The sequence below is a fragment of the Desmodus rotundus genome, chromosome 4, assembly GCF_022682495.2.
Source record: "Desmodus rotundus isolate HL8 chromosome 4, HLdesRot8A.1, whole genome shotgun sequence".
Classification (NCBI taxonomy): Eukaryota; Metazoa; Chordata; class Mammalia; order Chiroptera; family Phyllostomidae; genus Desmodus; species Desmodus rotundus.
In genome coordinates, this window is record NC_071390.1 from 11,634,817 (window position 1) to 11,651,600 (window position 16,784).

Genomic DNA, 16,784 nt, shown 5'->3' on the forward strand with positions numbered 1-16,784 from the left:
AACAGGTAGTTATCGCCAAGCAGATGAGGAGGACTTGCTACCATCACGTGACAGCCACGGAGGAAGCCACGTGTTCACATAGCAAGGGAGCCCCCGAGAGGGATTAAGTCAAGGATCTGCCAAGAAACTTTCTGAGATCCATCCTCGCAATAAACTCGCTGATGTTCTGTCTCTTTATGAGTAAGAACATTTTATTTTTAGTCTCTTTATGACTCTCAGAGCCTCCGTATGAATTTCTGGCTTTGAAGGTTTTAACAGCTTGTTGCTGTTCTGCCTCCTTCCCTTCCATAGTAACATTAAGAATAACAATAATTAAGACAGCTGACATTTTTGGAGTGCTTATTAGGTGACAGGTACATGTTTCAAGGCTCTAATGGTCTCAGCCGCACTTTCATTGTCCCGTCTCACGTCTCACAAAGGAGAACCCTATGGCTCATGGAAGTGCCGTGCCCAATACCGCGGCAGATTCACACCTCGAACCCAGGTCTGATCGCAAAGTTAATTCTCTCACTGTGTCTCAAGTCCCTGGACACAAAGTGACTAAGAATGCGAGCAGGTTTGTATAGTTAAAATGTACATTAAAACTAGCAACTACTCAGCTTATTTTTAAGGGTTGAAAGCAAAGGTGTATACAGAAGTTCTTCATAAGCCATGGTTTGCTCACCAGCTAACCTGCTTCATTTTTCTGATTTTTTCCCTCTGAATACATTTGCCTCAATTTTTGCCTATACTGCCTCTTTTTTTCCCAGTAAAAATTTAAAGTGGCAACAAACAAACAAAAAAGAATCAACTAAGTCATAGTGGTTAGGGAAACAGTCGCTGTGGCCCTGCTCTCATGGCATTCATTACACGTTTTTGGAAAGACAGACTTTGTACAGGTAACTGTGGGGTTGTAGCCCGTGGCCTGTGAGAAAATGCGGAGTGTAAGAATCCAGTGTAGATGGGGGCACCCTGGAAGGCCTCGCAGGGTAAGTCACATTTAAGCTGGGGCCCAGCTGTCCAGTGGGAGTGAGCATGACAGTGGTGGCAGCCACACAGCCCACCTGGCAGAGAGGGCTGAGTGTGTATGAGGCCCCTGACGCATGTGAGGGCCAAGTGCAGACACTGTGACCAGAGGATGGTGACTGAGGACAAAGGCATCAAAAGACGAGGTGGAGGGTGCTTGTTAATGCAGACCGTGGGGAGAGGCCCAGGCTGGGCAGAGACCCAACGATGAAGGGCTGCTGCACAAGCTCATGTGGTAGCGATTTCTTCGATACAAAGTGATTACAAGTAAATCTGAATGGCCTGGTGGTGTCGGTGGAAAGATTTTTTAAAACAGAGAAATAAAAGGGAATGGGATTCAGAAAGAGGGCCGTCTGATTTGCAACAAAGATGCCAGAGCAATTCAGTGCAGAAAGGAAGGACTTTTCCATAAAGGGTGCTGGAGCCACGGGCCACCCATCTCACACCACCGACAGGCATTAAGTGGAGGCAGAACATAAAAAATAAAGCAATTCTCTTCTGAGATGAAACACGGGAGAGTATCTTCATAACCATAGGTTAAACAAAGGTTTTCTTCTTTTTTTCCTTTTTACAGTTGTATTGTGATATATGTTAAACAGCACAAATTCACCTAAGTCAAGTGTATAATTCAGTGTTATTAGTATATTTACAGAGTTGTGCAACCAACACCGTGATCTAATTTTAGAGCATTTTCATTACTCACCCCCAAATCCTCATACCCATTATCAGTTATCCCCATTCTCTCTCCTCCCCTACCTTAGGCAACCATTTTCACTTTTCACAGATTTGCTTGTTCCAGATATCTTTAAAACAACCAAAAGCAAGCACTTGCCCTGAAAGAGAAAAGTTGCTAAATTGAATTTTTTGAAAATTAGGGATTGTTCGCTAGAAGACTTCGTGGAGAGAACGAATAGGCCAGCCGCCATCTAAGAGAAGGCAGCTGCATTATGTTTATCTGGAAAAGCACTCGGATCTAATGTGGATCAAGAACCCCTACAGATCGATGAGGAAGAGGCCGACTTTCCGTACTTCACACAGTCATACACTTCACAGAAGAGGTGGCCCACATTGCCAACAAGCATATTAAAAAGTCTCACCCTCATTAGTTGTCATCAAAATGCAAGTTAAAATCCCAGTGAGATTTGATGAGCCATAATTCATCTGTCAGAATGGCCAAAATTAAAAGGACTGGTAATACTAATTATGGCGAGGGTGTGGAACAACTGGAATTCTCCTCTACTTCTGGTGGGAATATCAAGTAAGCTAATACTTTAGAAAAGTGTTTGGTGGTACCTTTAGGAGTTAACAGACAGCTACTAGACCTAGGAATATACTCAATAGAAAGGAGTGTGTATGTCTATTTTTGGACTTGTACAATAATAATCATAGCAGTTTTATTCATTATAGCCCCAAACTGGAAAAACCCAAATGTTCCCAATCAGGAGAATAGATAAATTTGTTGTGCTTTATTCTTTCAATGGAATGTTACTTGACAAAAAAACCAAACAAACAAAGAAAAAACTACTGATATTCACAACAGTGTGGATGCATTGAGCAGGCACTGTGCTGAGCAAAATGGGCCAAACATGGAAGAGAACATACTGTATGAGTGGTCTTCAAGTTCAAAATCTAGCAAAACTAATCCACTGTGATCGGTGAGAATAGGGATGCCGTATTGACAGGTACGAAGGAAGCTTCTGGGGTGTTAGGAATGTTCTAGATTTTTATCTGGGAGGTGGTTACATGGTTGTACACATGTGAAAATTCGCCATGCCATATACTCGAGATTTGTGAACTTTCCTGCATGTAAGATCTATTTCAATGAAACATTTAATACTAAAATTATTACAGTAGGTTTGAATGGCACGGGAGTAAGTTTTGCTAAACCAGAGTTAGAAGTTGCATATGTGGTGTGATCTGAACTACATAAACAATTTCATTTAAAGAATGAAAGAAAATACAGGGGAGAATTGACAGTGCTTTCCAGATGGTAGGCTTGTGTTATTTCCATTTCTTTATAGTTTTCAGTGTTTCCCCAATTTTCTCTAATGAAGTGCATTACTTCAATCTCAGAAAATGAAATAGAAGAAACTATAGCTAAAAAATATTTGACATAACTTGACCCTCAGTTAGAAATCAAGTTTGAAAATTTAGGGATTAAGTAGCAATTCAGAAAAGGGCAAATACACGAAGTTATGAGTTAGGGAAGCTTCCCCTAGCAGGAACCCTAAGAGGCCGGCATTTGGGGAAGGATGTGGCTGAAGGCAGGGATGGCGGTTGGTCAGTTAACCTTGAGTGATGCTTCCTTGGGCCTGTGTTCCTCAGCCTGCCTTTGTTTCTGTCCACTTCCTGGATTCTGTGGTCCTTCAAGCAGGTACAGTATTTTTTAGTCCATAAGACGCACCTAGGTTTTAGAGGAGGAAAATAGGAAAAAAAAAATTTGAAGCAAAAAAGTGTGGTAAAATATTTAATAGCATAAATAACATAGTATTCCCCCCGCCCCCCAGCGAGCCAGGTAAACTACATTCGGACTATAAGACACACCCTCCCTTTCCCCCCAAATTTGGGGGAAAGTGCATCTTATAGTCTGAAAAATACGGTAATTTTTCTTCAACTCCAACATGATAATTTTTAAAGCCATTTGTAAATCTTATTCTTAAAAAGCTCTTTTTTTCTACCCTTTTACATTTTCAGGCATTACCATTTGCTCTGTTCTCTATTTTGAGGCTACCTCCCCCACTCCCCGTTTCTCCATATGCCAATGGGAGTCTAAAAATTAATTGTGCCGAGCCATTCTCTCCTCCTGAAAAATAAATAAATAACAGAATCTCCCCCCCACTCCCACACACACACACACAACACACACATGCACACACACAGAGCTCCAGCTGATCCATCTGTCTTATTGAAGACATCCACCACCCACTTCATCCTGGTACAGGCTATTTTTGTTTGCTTTGTCTTGACAGTTCCTATATTGAAAGCCTTTAAAAATTACTTTGGTTTCCATGAGAAAAGAAAAAGCAAAGCACTTTGTTCTTCTATTTTATATTTATTACAGAGCTGCATGCAAAGAAATGCTCAATAAATGCTGATTGAACGGCCTTTATACAGATCACGGTTTGTGCCACACTCGGATTGCTCTGGGAACAGTTTTACTAACGGGTGCACATTTATAATTACAAAGTAGATTGTGGAAGGGGTAATATTCTTCAGAGTCCAATTTTTTTTTCTGAATCTGTTCTCTGAAAACTTGTATCCTCTTAGGTGAGTTTTTAATTACTGCATTCTCAAATTCTCTGTGATGAATTGAAACCTCCTGTAAGTGATTTTTTTTAACTGCCTTTCTTCTTGGCAGACTAAATAATAGCATTATGCTGTGTTACTGGAAAGTTTAATCAATAAAATGTATGTGTCTTTAATTAGAATGCCAGGAAGAACTGCTGAGTTGGACCATTTAGTTAATGCAAAAAGCTGAGAAGTTCGAGTATTTATGTGCAGAGGGTCAGTTTGAACAAACTGAGTCTAGATGGGCAATTTTAATATTTTCCCAGACGACCTACATGAAGTACTCATTTTAAGGTCCAATTTTCATAAATATTATTGAAGCACCTCCCCTGAGCAGGCACAAAAAGGAGCTCACCTTTGCTTTTAAGAAGTCCGTGGTCCAGTGATTCGTCTTCTCTCTCATCCACTCCTGTGGCTCCAGCCCATACTTGGTGGATATCTTCAACTTGGACTTTTCCCCTGAGATCCAGAGCAGCATCGCCAGCTGCCTGGTGGACCCCTCTCCATGGATGTTCTGATGACATCTGAAACTTGTCGTCACGTCTGAAATTAGTTTACCATCACCTCTCCATCAAACTCTTTTTCCTACGAGTCTTATCTCAGGAGCTTTACTTTTTCCATCCCAAATACTGTCGGCTCAGGCAAGCCCCCACATCACGGCCTGCCCTGGTCAATGCCACGGGATAGCACACTGTTCCGCTTTGAGACTCCAAAAGTAGGTATTGCATTCGTTCTCATTGCCAAAGCTCACAGAATGGGTGTTTTCCATGGGGTAATCACGCTCAGGTTATGATTTGTAGCATATTGGACAGAGGTTATGATTTCTGCATTGGGGAAATGAGAGAGGCAAAACTTAATGGGGATACATGGATGAATCTCAACATTGTGCTGGTCAAAAGAAGCTGGGGGAAAAAGAGTCCACGCTGGATAGTTCCATTGATATGAAGTTCTGGAATGCGCAGCAGCGGTGACAGGAATCAGAGCCACGTGTCTCTGCTGTGGGGCTGGGGGCTGGTTGCCCGGGAAGGAGCGCAGGAACTCTCTGCGGTGATGGGAGTGTCCTCTATCACGACAGAGACATGCGTTGCATGGGTGAATGCGTCCGTCAAAACTCATTGAATTGTAAACCTAAGAGGTATGCGTTGCACTCTATGTAAATTATACCATCATGTCATAAAAGAAACAAAATTAAGGGGAACAACTGCAAAGTAATATATATATGTAATGGTATCCTGGTACTGATTCAAGATAAATATATATAAAATAGGTATAAACAAAATAATAGAGTGGAGAAAGGACATGCTCCTGTATTTGTGGCAAGGAAGAAAAGTGCTAAAATTTGCTGCTGGAAGTGCTGGTAGAATCCAACCCTCAGTTGTGTGGGAACACGTGGCCACTTCTGCAGCGGTTTATGATGGAGATGCCGTAATGAAAATCCAGTTTTACAAATGAGAAGGCATGGATCTTTTCTGTGAAACCTTCCCATGCTTCTAATCTCTCACTGCCTTCCTCTAGTACCCGAAATAAATCACAGCCGTTTGGTTTAAGCTCAGTAGGTGGGAGGGTTAACACCACAGGTGTGCCATAACTAAAACATTAGGTCCCAGACTGGTGGGACCTTTGTAGCAGGTCTGTGAACATGTTTTGTTTTGGTCTGGTTTTTGGTGGGGGGCAGGGATGTGGAGAGTTGTTCTTTAATTAGTTGCAAGTGTTTCAAACTTGGGAGATTTCACATGAAATTCGGAACATCTGGCAATACTTGGCTTGCATCCCCAAGCAGCAGCAATTGCCTGGAGCTGCGTGGTGCTTCTCTTTTAAGTGGGGCATACATCCTCCCACTCACAGGATCGTGGGACCAACCTACTGCCTCAATTGCTGTTTTAATTTCTATTTTTTGTCCTGTGAGTCTTTGAATTTGCAGCCTTTGAATTAATATTTATAGAGCTTTCCTATGTACTGGGAACTACTACAGGCTTTAGTAGATACGTAATAGATGTACTATTGCTGTGTCAGTTTTACAAGGTTTCAATAAGTGAAGAATTCACCTAGGTGCCCCGTAGTGAGTAGCAAACCCAGGACTTGAATAAGGTTCTCCTACTCCAGAGCCCAAGCGCGCTTACCCACCACATTGTTCTTCTCTGTGTGTTTTTACCCTCGGTTTCATCCATTACTCAGTATTTCTCTCTGGGTAGTTGTGTTCTTGTTGGTTTCCTTATGATTTATTTCGATAGAATAATCCCTGGTCTCCAAACTCTCTTGATTTTGCATGCCCAGTGGTAAATGAATAAATAAATAAATGGACTTTATGTCTATTATTTACTGATCGATAATGCACTATATTAACATGATGTACGCATTTAAAACATACACATTTAAAATCTTAAAGAACAAGATTTTTTTCTTCACATTTTTTTATTGTTGTTCAAGTACAGTTGTCTCCATTTTCCCCCAGCCCTCTCCCCCACCCAAGGCATCCCCACGTCCCATGCTTGATCCGGCGCCCCTTTGGTTTTGTCCATGTGTCTTTTAAAGAACAAGATTTTATATTTATGATCTAGGGTTTTCTTTCAACACTGCAATAGATTATCTTTAAGGTGTTGAATACCCTATTTTGGCAACCAGCAGATGAAATGATGCCTGAACAATGATTCTGCTTCAAAGCATCTTTTATAACAGACTCCCAGTGTTGTATCCAATAAATTGTCCCTTCCAGAAAAAGAATGCAGTAGAAAGTCACCGGGTCAACCCAGACTATGGAAAGAGAAGAGAAAGTTCTCTCTGGTTAGAAAAAGAGTTGTAGCCACATTTAAAACACTGTGTTCAAGCACCTTCTACAGACCTGAACTTCAGACTAGCCAAAGGTGTCTTTTGTTCATATGAAACCCTTGGGCTTGCCTTTGGGGAGTTTTGGTTCTCCTCAAACATCTAATTCTGTGGGTTTAGTTTAGATGGAAGCAAGGTCCCCCCGGTCTCAGTTTCTCCGTCTGAGGTGTGGGGGCTCCGTGTAGAGTGTACCACCATGTCACCGCACAGGACTGCGCTGTGCTGAACACATCTGTGGTTATAAAGTCCTGGGGCAAAATCAAGTGCAGGGAGAGGCTGTTAATAGTGAATCGGTGTGAAGTGCATTGGTGGGCCCACCCCAAGAGTTCCCCCAGAACCCGACACCCTTAGGAAAGAATGGTAGCGAGCAGACTGTTCGGAGGCACGTTTTGTGCTTACTCGAAGGTAATGCCGTCTTATCGCTCCAGAGAGAGTTGTTTGGTTGTGTGTGGGTGGGTAGGGTCTTCCTCCTAGGGCTTGTCTGCGCTCCCTGACCTCTCTTGCCATTGTCATGGGTGATCTGAGGAGAGCTTTCTTCGGGAGCATCCTCCTTTTGGGTTTTCTTTTCTGCCTTACCCTACTCCCCTTATTTTCCTAGCAAGTGTTTTTTCTTCAAGATGCAGATCAAACATCACATTGTCCATAATCCCGCCTGCACCAGGCTGACTCAATGTCTCTCTCTCAGGCACTCTCATCATACCAGACCCTGGCCCTGAGAGCATGGTGGGGGGAAGGGCACACACTTAGCATACCCCCTGCGGACTCCCTAGAGGGCAAAACGTGTTTCATGTGCCGTTGTCGGGAATATAATAGGAATACACAGAACTGTCCGTGTAAAATGTGCAACACAAGCCACTCGTCATTCTGAAACACATTTCCTTTCACACCCAGGAACTCTAACCCAACGCCCCCAATCTCTTACTGCTGTAACTATGCGCTGGGGCGGTAGTTAGCGAGCTGTACTGCAGTTGGGCCCGTTCCTGCCGGAGTCTCCTGCTAATTCACGGGCTCTTCGAGGGCGCCTAGCTTATTCATCATTAAGGCAGCTAACACCTGGCCTGTCGTATTGTCGGCGCTCAGTAAATGTTTGTTCACTGAAGACGGCTCTCTTAAACAAAGGGTAGAAAAAACCCTGACGCTGCTTTTAATCAGATCTCCTGTTACATTCCTTTTCTACCTTACATATTTCTTGTGCCCGTGAACTCCTGGAGGTTCCTCTTTGAAGTCAAAGTTGAAGTCCAGAGATTAATGATCTCAGGAAAAGACGTGGGTGAGCAATAGGCCCTGACTGTGTCACACGCAGGAAATAGATTATTTGGGTATTTGACATTTGCTTGTCAATTGACAATAAACATGAGGTTTGAGTTGTGGCTCTTCTGCATTGAGATAGATGAATTATATGTTCTTTCCCCTGGGCCGTGGGAAATGCTTCCGCTGCTTTTTTACCCCTGGGAGGCTATGGAGGGGAGCTGGAGCAGGCAGGCACCCTGCACCTGCTCCGGGGCCAGCACCTTTGTCAGCAGAGGTGGGAGAAGTGCTGACGCGGGGGTTTCTAGTCGCCACTCAGCTGTTCATCCCACCAGCAAGATTGGCCTGTCTCCTAATGACCAACCACTGGGACAGCTTCCTGTGGCCACAGCTGGCCTGGTCTCTCAGGCATGTGCCTGTCACTTAGTGCCTTCCAGTTCAGTGGCACTTAGATACTAAGCTCTGGCCAGTAGGAGGATAATTGCATTCTACAGCTGTATAGTTGGGAATGGTTCTCAGACCAATTGGTATAGAATGCATACATTTTCCTCTTCTGTTAGAGCAGTTCCTAGTGACTGAAGTGTGTTTTGTCTTTGATAGCTGACTCTTAGCCAAATGTTGGGTACTCACAGTTCACAGTCACTTCTTAATGAGAATCGTCAAATTCTCTTTATGAGGCATTGAGCACCTAGTATGGGTAGAGTCCAATGTGAAGGAAACAGGTGACCAAGGCAAGACTCCTGCCCTCTAGAAGCCCAGTAGCCAGCAGGGGGAATGATACAGTCTCCAGGTAACCGTATGACAAGACAGGGTAGAGTGAATGCCACAGTAGAGCTGTTATTTGGGGACAAGACAGGAAAAAATTGGTTCTAGAGGGAGTGACTCTGGAAACCCTAAAGGAGAAGGCAACAGTTGAGCAGCATTCTGAAGGACGGGTGGATTTTGCGGAAGGATCAGATAGGAGAAGATGAGGAATTTCGGGAAAAGTAGCCCAGGATGGATTAAGGATTGGGAAGTGTGGGGTGTGCTCAGGTTGCAGAGAGGTTCGGCTGCTGGGGGAGACCACAGTCTGGTGAGCTGTGATGAGTGGTCAGTAACAGTTCTGACTCGATGGGACAGAGTCATAGGGCAGCCTTGTCTAACATACGGGGTTTGAGCTTGGTGGGGGTGGGCAGCTGGTGGCTGCGGTCCTCCCCCAGCAAATTCCCTTCGGCGGCTGCTTCCCTGAAGGCATTCCAAGCGTGGCTCCCATTGCCATTTGGAAATCTTGCCTATGGAGAGTATTATCAGAGGGTAACCTGAGACCCTTGCTGTCTGTTAAACTAATTATGCTTTGGTCCTCAGAGTGCCTTGGTGCTCTCAATCCTGACTGCTCAGCAGATTTCATGTAGTATCTGAATTATTAATGGAGATGATATGGAAGAGGGGGCTTGGCTGCCTGTTCCATTTTGAGCAGGTCTTAGGCGGGTGGTGTAACGGGAAAAGAAGCAGCTGCTTGCAGAATGATGGACGAAGCAGGCCTTCCAGAGGAGCCCTACCCGGATGGGAGCCTGTGCCAGTGTGCTCAGAAAATCACCGCCTGCTTCGGAGGGATGGGTAAGACCCCTTAAGCATTGAGCTTTGCTGAGGAGAGGCCCCAGGTTGATGGTACAGGTGAAGAGGACTGAATGTAAGCCATGCTGGCGGCAGGGAGCAGGCACAGCTGCTGGAGCAGGAGCACCTCCAATGGGCCCAGGCATCCTGGTCAGGAAGTCCCACTGCGCCCTGCCACTTAAAACACTGCTGTGTGGCCACTCACTCTGTTCTGCTCAACAGCAAAAATCATCCTGAGTATCGTGAGCTATTGCAGATGTTTTCAATGGGCTTGACGAGTTCTTTGTTTGCTCATTTCTGATTAAAATAAAAACTGACAAGCAAGTAGCCCCATGGTCACTGAGGAAGCCACTGGCTATAAATTCAGACCATTTCCTTAGAAAACTAAATCTCATAAAGATTCAAATTCTAAAGGTAGTGATTTTTCTTTCTTAATTTTTTTTTTCTTAACAAGAGGCAGGCAGATCTTAGCAGATGATTTAAAGGGGGGAGGATGACATTTGTCTGATTTAAAAACAAAAAAGACCCAAATCATTACATGGAATAAAATCAAAGAAAAGTCAGAGTTCATTGTGGAGAATCGCTGTGGGGATTGACCCGTGACTGGAGAATTAAGAGCATCATTAAGGCATCATCCGTCCTCTGAGCACTGTGTAGCCCCCAAATGCCTGGCACTGAGGTTGGGGTTCATTTTATTATTGAGCTTCCACGGCATGCAGGAGTAGAGGGCTCAGGGCCTCTCAATGTGGGCTGAGGTCCTTTGGTGAATTTGCTTGATGATGGTTTCTTTTCACCGTTTTTTTCATAGAAGAGTTTGTTTTGGTGCAATGGAACTGTTTCTGATAAAATACTCAGGCCAGCAAAACCTTGGGTGAAAGTTAAGCATTTGTAATTAGCATCGGCTTTGTAGCGTAGTGCATTGTGATACCTTGTCGTGTGACCACATAAACTGTCCCAAAAACCACTACTCTGCTTCCTCAGTGCTGCGGCTGTACTTTTATGTGGGCTGTGGCAAGAGGCGGCTGTTCATGCAGGAGTGGGAGACATTTCTCCCGTGGTGCTTCTCTAGGGATCTTCTCCACACTCTGTTTTCATGGCTGAAGAGTTCGCAGTCAGGCAGACAGCACTGAAAGTATAGTTTTAAGATTGGAGGCATGGCCTCTGCTTGATGGTTACCCTGAACTTTGTGGAAGAAAAGAGTTTCAGAACTGCAGGCACCCTGGAAAGTGGAACTCAGTTCATGGGCGCCCATGGCCACTGCTGGCTCCAACCCCCAAGCACCCAGCATCGGAACCCTTAACTCTCTCCACCGCCTGAGAAAGGAGTGAGCCCCTCGCATTTACCTGCAGTCAGATTGTCTTTAAAAGTAAGCAGGCCTCTGCTATCTCATCAGCCTTTTTTTTGTGGTCTGCGTTTACTGTACTCTATCCTGACCTAAAAATCATAAATTATACTAAACTTACATATAATTCTTTTATCGAAGATGAATTTAAATGTATACAATTACTCCTTAACCATATATATGGATCTATGAACTTGTCCAATAATGTCGGGGTGGCCTGAATATGTTCTGATAAAACAGCTAAGTGCTGAGGTAGGGTCGGGGCTATAAAATTCACTGTAGTTCGGCGGTGCTGGGACAGTTTAGTGGGCAGTGTAGGGACCAAGAAGGCAGAACGGCATAGTCATGGAATAGTCACGCTTTGTCTTGTTCAGAAGATGCTGGATTTAAAGACAATGATCATCTTATCTAAGTTCTGCGTCTGTGTGTTGTTGGTGTGTACCAGAGCCTGTGTTTGGCATGTCTGCACCCAGCTTTTTCATATAAACACATATATGTGATTCACACACAAGCCAGGTGAACAAATAAGCAGACAGAATTGCTCACATTCTCACTTTGCAAAGAGCAGAGCTATAGGAAGCTAACCACAGGAAGAAGGAATGCATCGTATAGGGCAGAGGTTCTCACACTACGATGTTTATTACAGAAACATTCTAGAAGAACCTAGTGGGTCTGAGATGGGCCTCAGGCATCTGTATTTTGCACAAATTGATTCAGAAACCATACTTTGGGAAATGTCAATAAGACACTTTCCATTGTACATCCTGGGGCTCTTCGAAGCAGACACCCAAGAAATAGGACATGTACAGAGTGCTTTCCCTGTTTTGTGAACCGGTTTCAGAGGACATCATTCGAAGGATTATTTCTGGGGGCAGTGTCAGTATAGGGCTTAATTCCTAAAATTCGAGAACAGAAATTTCACCGCGAGACTGAGGTGAACTATGGGACAGCTCCCGTATTTCCACTCTCTCCAGCCCCGCCCGAGGCTGACGCCTCTGGGACAGAGCATGTCCCTCCATTTCCACTGTGCTTCCCATTGGGCTAGGATCATTCTAGCAAATTTGAACTCTCTGGTTCTTGACCTCTGTTGTTGAATGCCGCATTGAAGATTAGGAGCTGGCAACAATCGAAGGAGGCTATCCTTTCTCTTCTTCATGTGTCTACAGTAGTCTGTCCTTGGGCCCCACTCCTCAAAGAATCTCATTTGAGGGTCTGAGCTAGCCCCGCCCCCCCAATTTTGTATTTTTCCAAAACTCTATAGAAGATTCGTATGTGTCGTGATATTTGGGAACCCTAAGCTAGGCAGTCTTAGAAGGCCTTCCCAGCTCTATAACTCTATTCTGTTTAAAATATATAAGGGTTTTAATGAAAAGAAAATTTATTAGAATATGGGGGAGAATGGGGAAAAAGGTACAGGGAATAAAAAGCATAAATGGTAGGTACAAAATAGACAGGGGGATGTTAAGAATAGTACAGGAAATGGAGAAGCAAAAAAACTTATATGTACGACCCATGGACATGAACTAAGACGAGGGGGAATGCTGGTGTGGGGGGTGCAGGGTGGAAAGGAATAAAGGGGAGAAAAAAAATGGGACAACTGTAATAGCATAATCAATAAAATATATAAATAAATTTTTAAAAAGAATACAAGAGCCAGTGTCAGAAAAAGGAGTATGGGTTTATTCGTTCTAACTTGGGACTGCTGTGTGGCTATAGACTGTCCCGTACTGTACCTGACCTTACTGAGTGGACGTCAGGGGTAAGTGCTTATTACCGGGGATGGCCTTTGTGTGCCAACACCCTAATCATGTGAGGGTCCTGCCTGCTTGTAAATTTGTGAAAACACACAGTTACCTATGTGGTAATTCTCTCTCCGTCGTGTGATGCTGCTAGAGTCTACAGTAGCAGGAAACTACAAAACAACATTAAAGAATATCATTAGCATCGGATTAATGGAATGAGGCAGAAAGACTTTCATGGCATGAGAGGGAGGGGTTTCCTTCTAGAAAATGGGAAGGATTGGTCACCGTGGCCGGGAGCTCCATTGGTTGCTGAAGAACAACAGGTGAAGCTGAAGAACTTTGAGGTCTTTGTTCTGTGAGATCTGAAAAGAAGCTTCAACACGTGAGAACTTGGACTTACTATCCTGACTGTTTTCTGGTCTGCATTTTAGATTTATACCATGTAGTCCTAATCACGGTACTCTTACCTGCTAGGAATATTTGCAGGTGAATTCTTTTGGATACTGCAGCTATAGCCTTTCTCTCGCTCTGGATTTCAGTCTGATGTCTGAATGTGCATTCATGTCTCAGACTGACACAGGCTTGGGTTCCCGGTAGCAGCTGTTTTTATACCTGATCACCTCCACGCAGGGAGCCCTAAGCTCTTGAGGGTAATCACTTTAATACATATTCCATAATCTTCTTTGTTGGGCAGTGAGAAAAGGAAACAATAAGGAGGCTGAGGAGTTGTGGGGAAGCACAGCTGCTTGGCGTCCTGGTGCCCATTCCGCATTTCTCTGTAACCCATGCCAAGATGCCTTCCTTGCTTGGTTTAAAGTGCCTGGGGAAATTGTGCAGCTCCGAGAAAAGCAAAGTCACCTCTTCCGAGACAACCCGCACCAGGGGCTCCTACAGAAGGAGGCTGGTTGTCGAGGGTGTGAGCATCCCTGGGAGCCCCTGTTCCTCCCACAGGCATGCCACTGTCACCCACCGGTTGTATCTGCACCCTGAGGTCTGCTGCACGTCCAGGCACTTGGCTAACAACTTTGATCTCCTGGGTAAGTGAAAGAGCCTGCCCTGGACTCTTTGTGTGTTTTGATTGGCTTAATAATAAAATGCTGTCGAATTATTCTTCCAAACTGTATTCTTCAAAGGAAACACTATTCTTAATATAGAATTTGTGGCAAGAGTGGGAGGAATTTAGCTATAGAGCTAAATTCTGAGGGTATTTTTGCCCATGATTTTGTAATCTTAACAATAAATGTGTCTCTTTCCAAACTTAGTACTAATAATTGTCAAAATAGGAAGTACGATGGAAAAGAAAGATCTCTATCAGTAGATGCTGTTCTTTTATGTGATAAAGGATGAATGGAACAGAAATATTCAGGGCAGCAGAATGACATGAGTAAAGAATGACCTCAGGAAAGTCAAGGTCTAAATTGTGTCTCTGCCTACGGAAGGCTCATCTTATGAAATATTTCAAAAGAAAGGGTTTATAATATTGAGAGAACTTGTTGAGGCTTCTTTTCAAAGAAGCTCATTGAAATGTGGTCACTCATCCATCTGCCTGGGAAAGAAGTGGGGAGAGCCCAGTCTGAGGACAGAGCCATTGCTCCTGGGGGCGTTTGGACTCTGAGGTTGGAATGGTACCTTTATTAATGATGATGACACCTCCCCAACTGCCCCCTTCTTGTCCAAATCAGTACCAAGATGAATACAGAAGGCAGAAGGCTATTACACGTGGTTCCTACAAACATGTGAAGATGAATCAGTTAGGCCAGAAAGCAGAATATATGCCACCTTTGACAGCTGGAAAGGAGGGCAGGGCTGGGTTAAGGTTAGGCAAGGTAAGGTCATGAACCTATACTGGGGTGCTTTGTTTTGTTTTGTTTTGTTTTTGTACAGTTAATTTTTAACAGCTGTATTGAGATATAATTCCTATATCATACGATTCACCCATTTGAAGTCTATAACTCAGTGGTTTCTATGTAGTCACTGATAGGTGCAACCATCACCAGAGTGAATTTTAGAATATGTTTATTGTCTCAAAAAGATGCCCTGCACCCTGTAGCTGTTACCCCACCCCCACCCCAACCCCGACCTCTCCATCCCCACCTTTAGCCTTAGGAAACCACTCATCTATTTTCGGTCTTTAAAGATTTCCCCATTCTGACATTTCATACGAGTGAAATCATATAATAGATGGCCTTTTGTGGCTGGCTTCTCTCCCTTGGCATGTTCTCTAGGCACATTTATATCATAGCATGTATCACTATGTCACTCCTTGTCACAATTGAATAACATTCCATTGTATGGATAGACCCCATTTTGTTTATCCACTCATTGGTTGAGGGACTGTTTCTACCTTTTGGCTGTTGTGACTATTGCTGCTGTGAACATCCATGTGCAATTTTTTGTGTGGACACATGTTTTCAGTTCTCTTGGGTACACACCTAGGAGTGGAATTTCTGGGCTATGGGGTAACTCTAATGTTTATCCTTCTGAGGAAGCCCCAGACTGTTTTCCAAAGTGTCTACACCATTTTACATTCCCACCAACAGTGTATAAAGGTTCCAGCATCTCCACAACCTTGCCAACACTTATTATCATCTGACTTTTTTATTCCAGCCCTCCTAGTGGGTATGAAATAGTATTTCATGTATGGCTACACTGAGTTTGACTGGAACAGGGAGGGGCCAGCTGGCAGATCAGTGCTGAGGCAGGATGGGATAGCAGTGTGACAGAGCTGATGTTGACAGTTTTGGGCTCTCTCACTCTCCAACAGCCTCCACCTCATCCTTTTCAGGGGAGCAAAGAGCAGGGATGCTGAAGACATGGCGTCTTCTCCTGGCCCTCACATAAGCTACCCTAGAAGAACCTTATTCAGAACCAGCTGGCCATGCCTATTGCACCTGAGGGCACCTCTCTCAAATACCAGTTTTATATGCTGGCAGACACCTAATATTCCTTTATTGAGGAAAAAAGGTTATTGCGCAATTAGGGATAAAAACTAAGCCTTCAATTTCTCCTGGAGCTATTGTGAATGAGTTCTGTGCTTTTACTGAATACTCCTGTTGAAAGAGATTCAAATCAAACTCTTTGGAATGAGCTGTTGATGCTCCTGAAAGAGATAAGGTCTGCCAGTAGGAGAAAGCAGGAAGTCACAGGGAGGACCAGGTAAATAGTGATTGAATGAGGGTGTGCTGGACAATGGCTTGTCAGTAGTTTCCATCAGAAGGGAACAGGAGAATAAGCAGTTCAAAGAGAGCCCTGGGTAAAGGAGTGGGTAACCATCACTGAGATATCCCTGACTTAGTGGAGGCAGATAAGGCAATCTGGGGGATTAGTTCCGTGTATGGCTTTGGGGTTAGACATTCCAGAATGTAAGTCCCGGCTCTTCTACTTATAAATGTGTTATTTGGGGAAGTTAATATCTCCAGGTCGCAGTTTCCCTATCTCTAAGATATGAAAAGGAATGCACACCTCATATGATTGCTATGAGCCTAAGCCATAGTTTTCATGAGGCCCCTGGTTGTACAAATAATATGAGTTGCTCCAAATCAGTGTGTTGACTACCCAATCTTGCCCAGTCATGGGAAAGAGTGAATGTTCACCAGACTCCCCTCCTAGACTTGAACTGGCTCCCCGGGCCTGAGACAGCCCCATTGACAGGAGCCCTGGAGCTGCTCAGGGCAGGAGAGATGTGGGGGATCACGAGAGAGAGCTCTAGAGAGGAGGCTGGAGTGTCTTGTTTAGACAGTCCG

General features: G+C 44.1%; 1 protein-coding gene across 5 annotated transcripts in view; it reads left to right on the forward strand.

Moving 5' to 3' along the window:
- Window positions 1-16,784, forward strand: part of ABLIM1 (actin binding LIM protein 1) — a 258,566-nt gene that overhangs the window by 70,555 nt on the left and 171,227 nt on the right. The window contains exon 1 of one of the 5 annotated variants that reach the window (XM_045191346.3): window positions 13,801-14,078. The exons of 1 other annotated variant lie outside the window; for it this stretch is intronic. In XM_045191346.3, the coding sequence (XP_045047281.2) occupies window positions 13,835-14,078 (244 nt within the window). In that variant the 5' untranslated portion in view covers window positions 13,801-13,834. Of the gene's footprint in view, window positions 1-13,800; window positions 14,079-16,784 lie in introns of those variants that run through there. 3 more of the 5 variants (XM_053923087.2, XM_053923088.2, XM_045191349.3) reach the window with 3 other exon arrangements.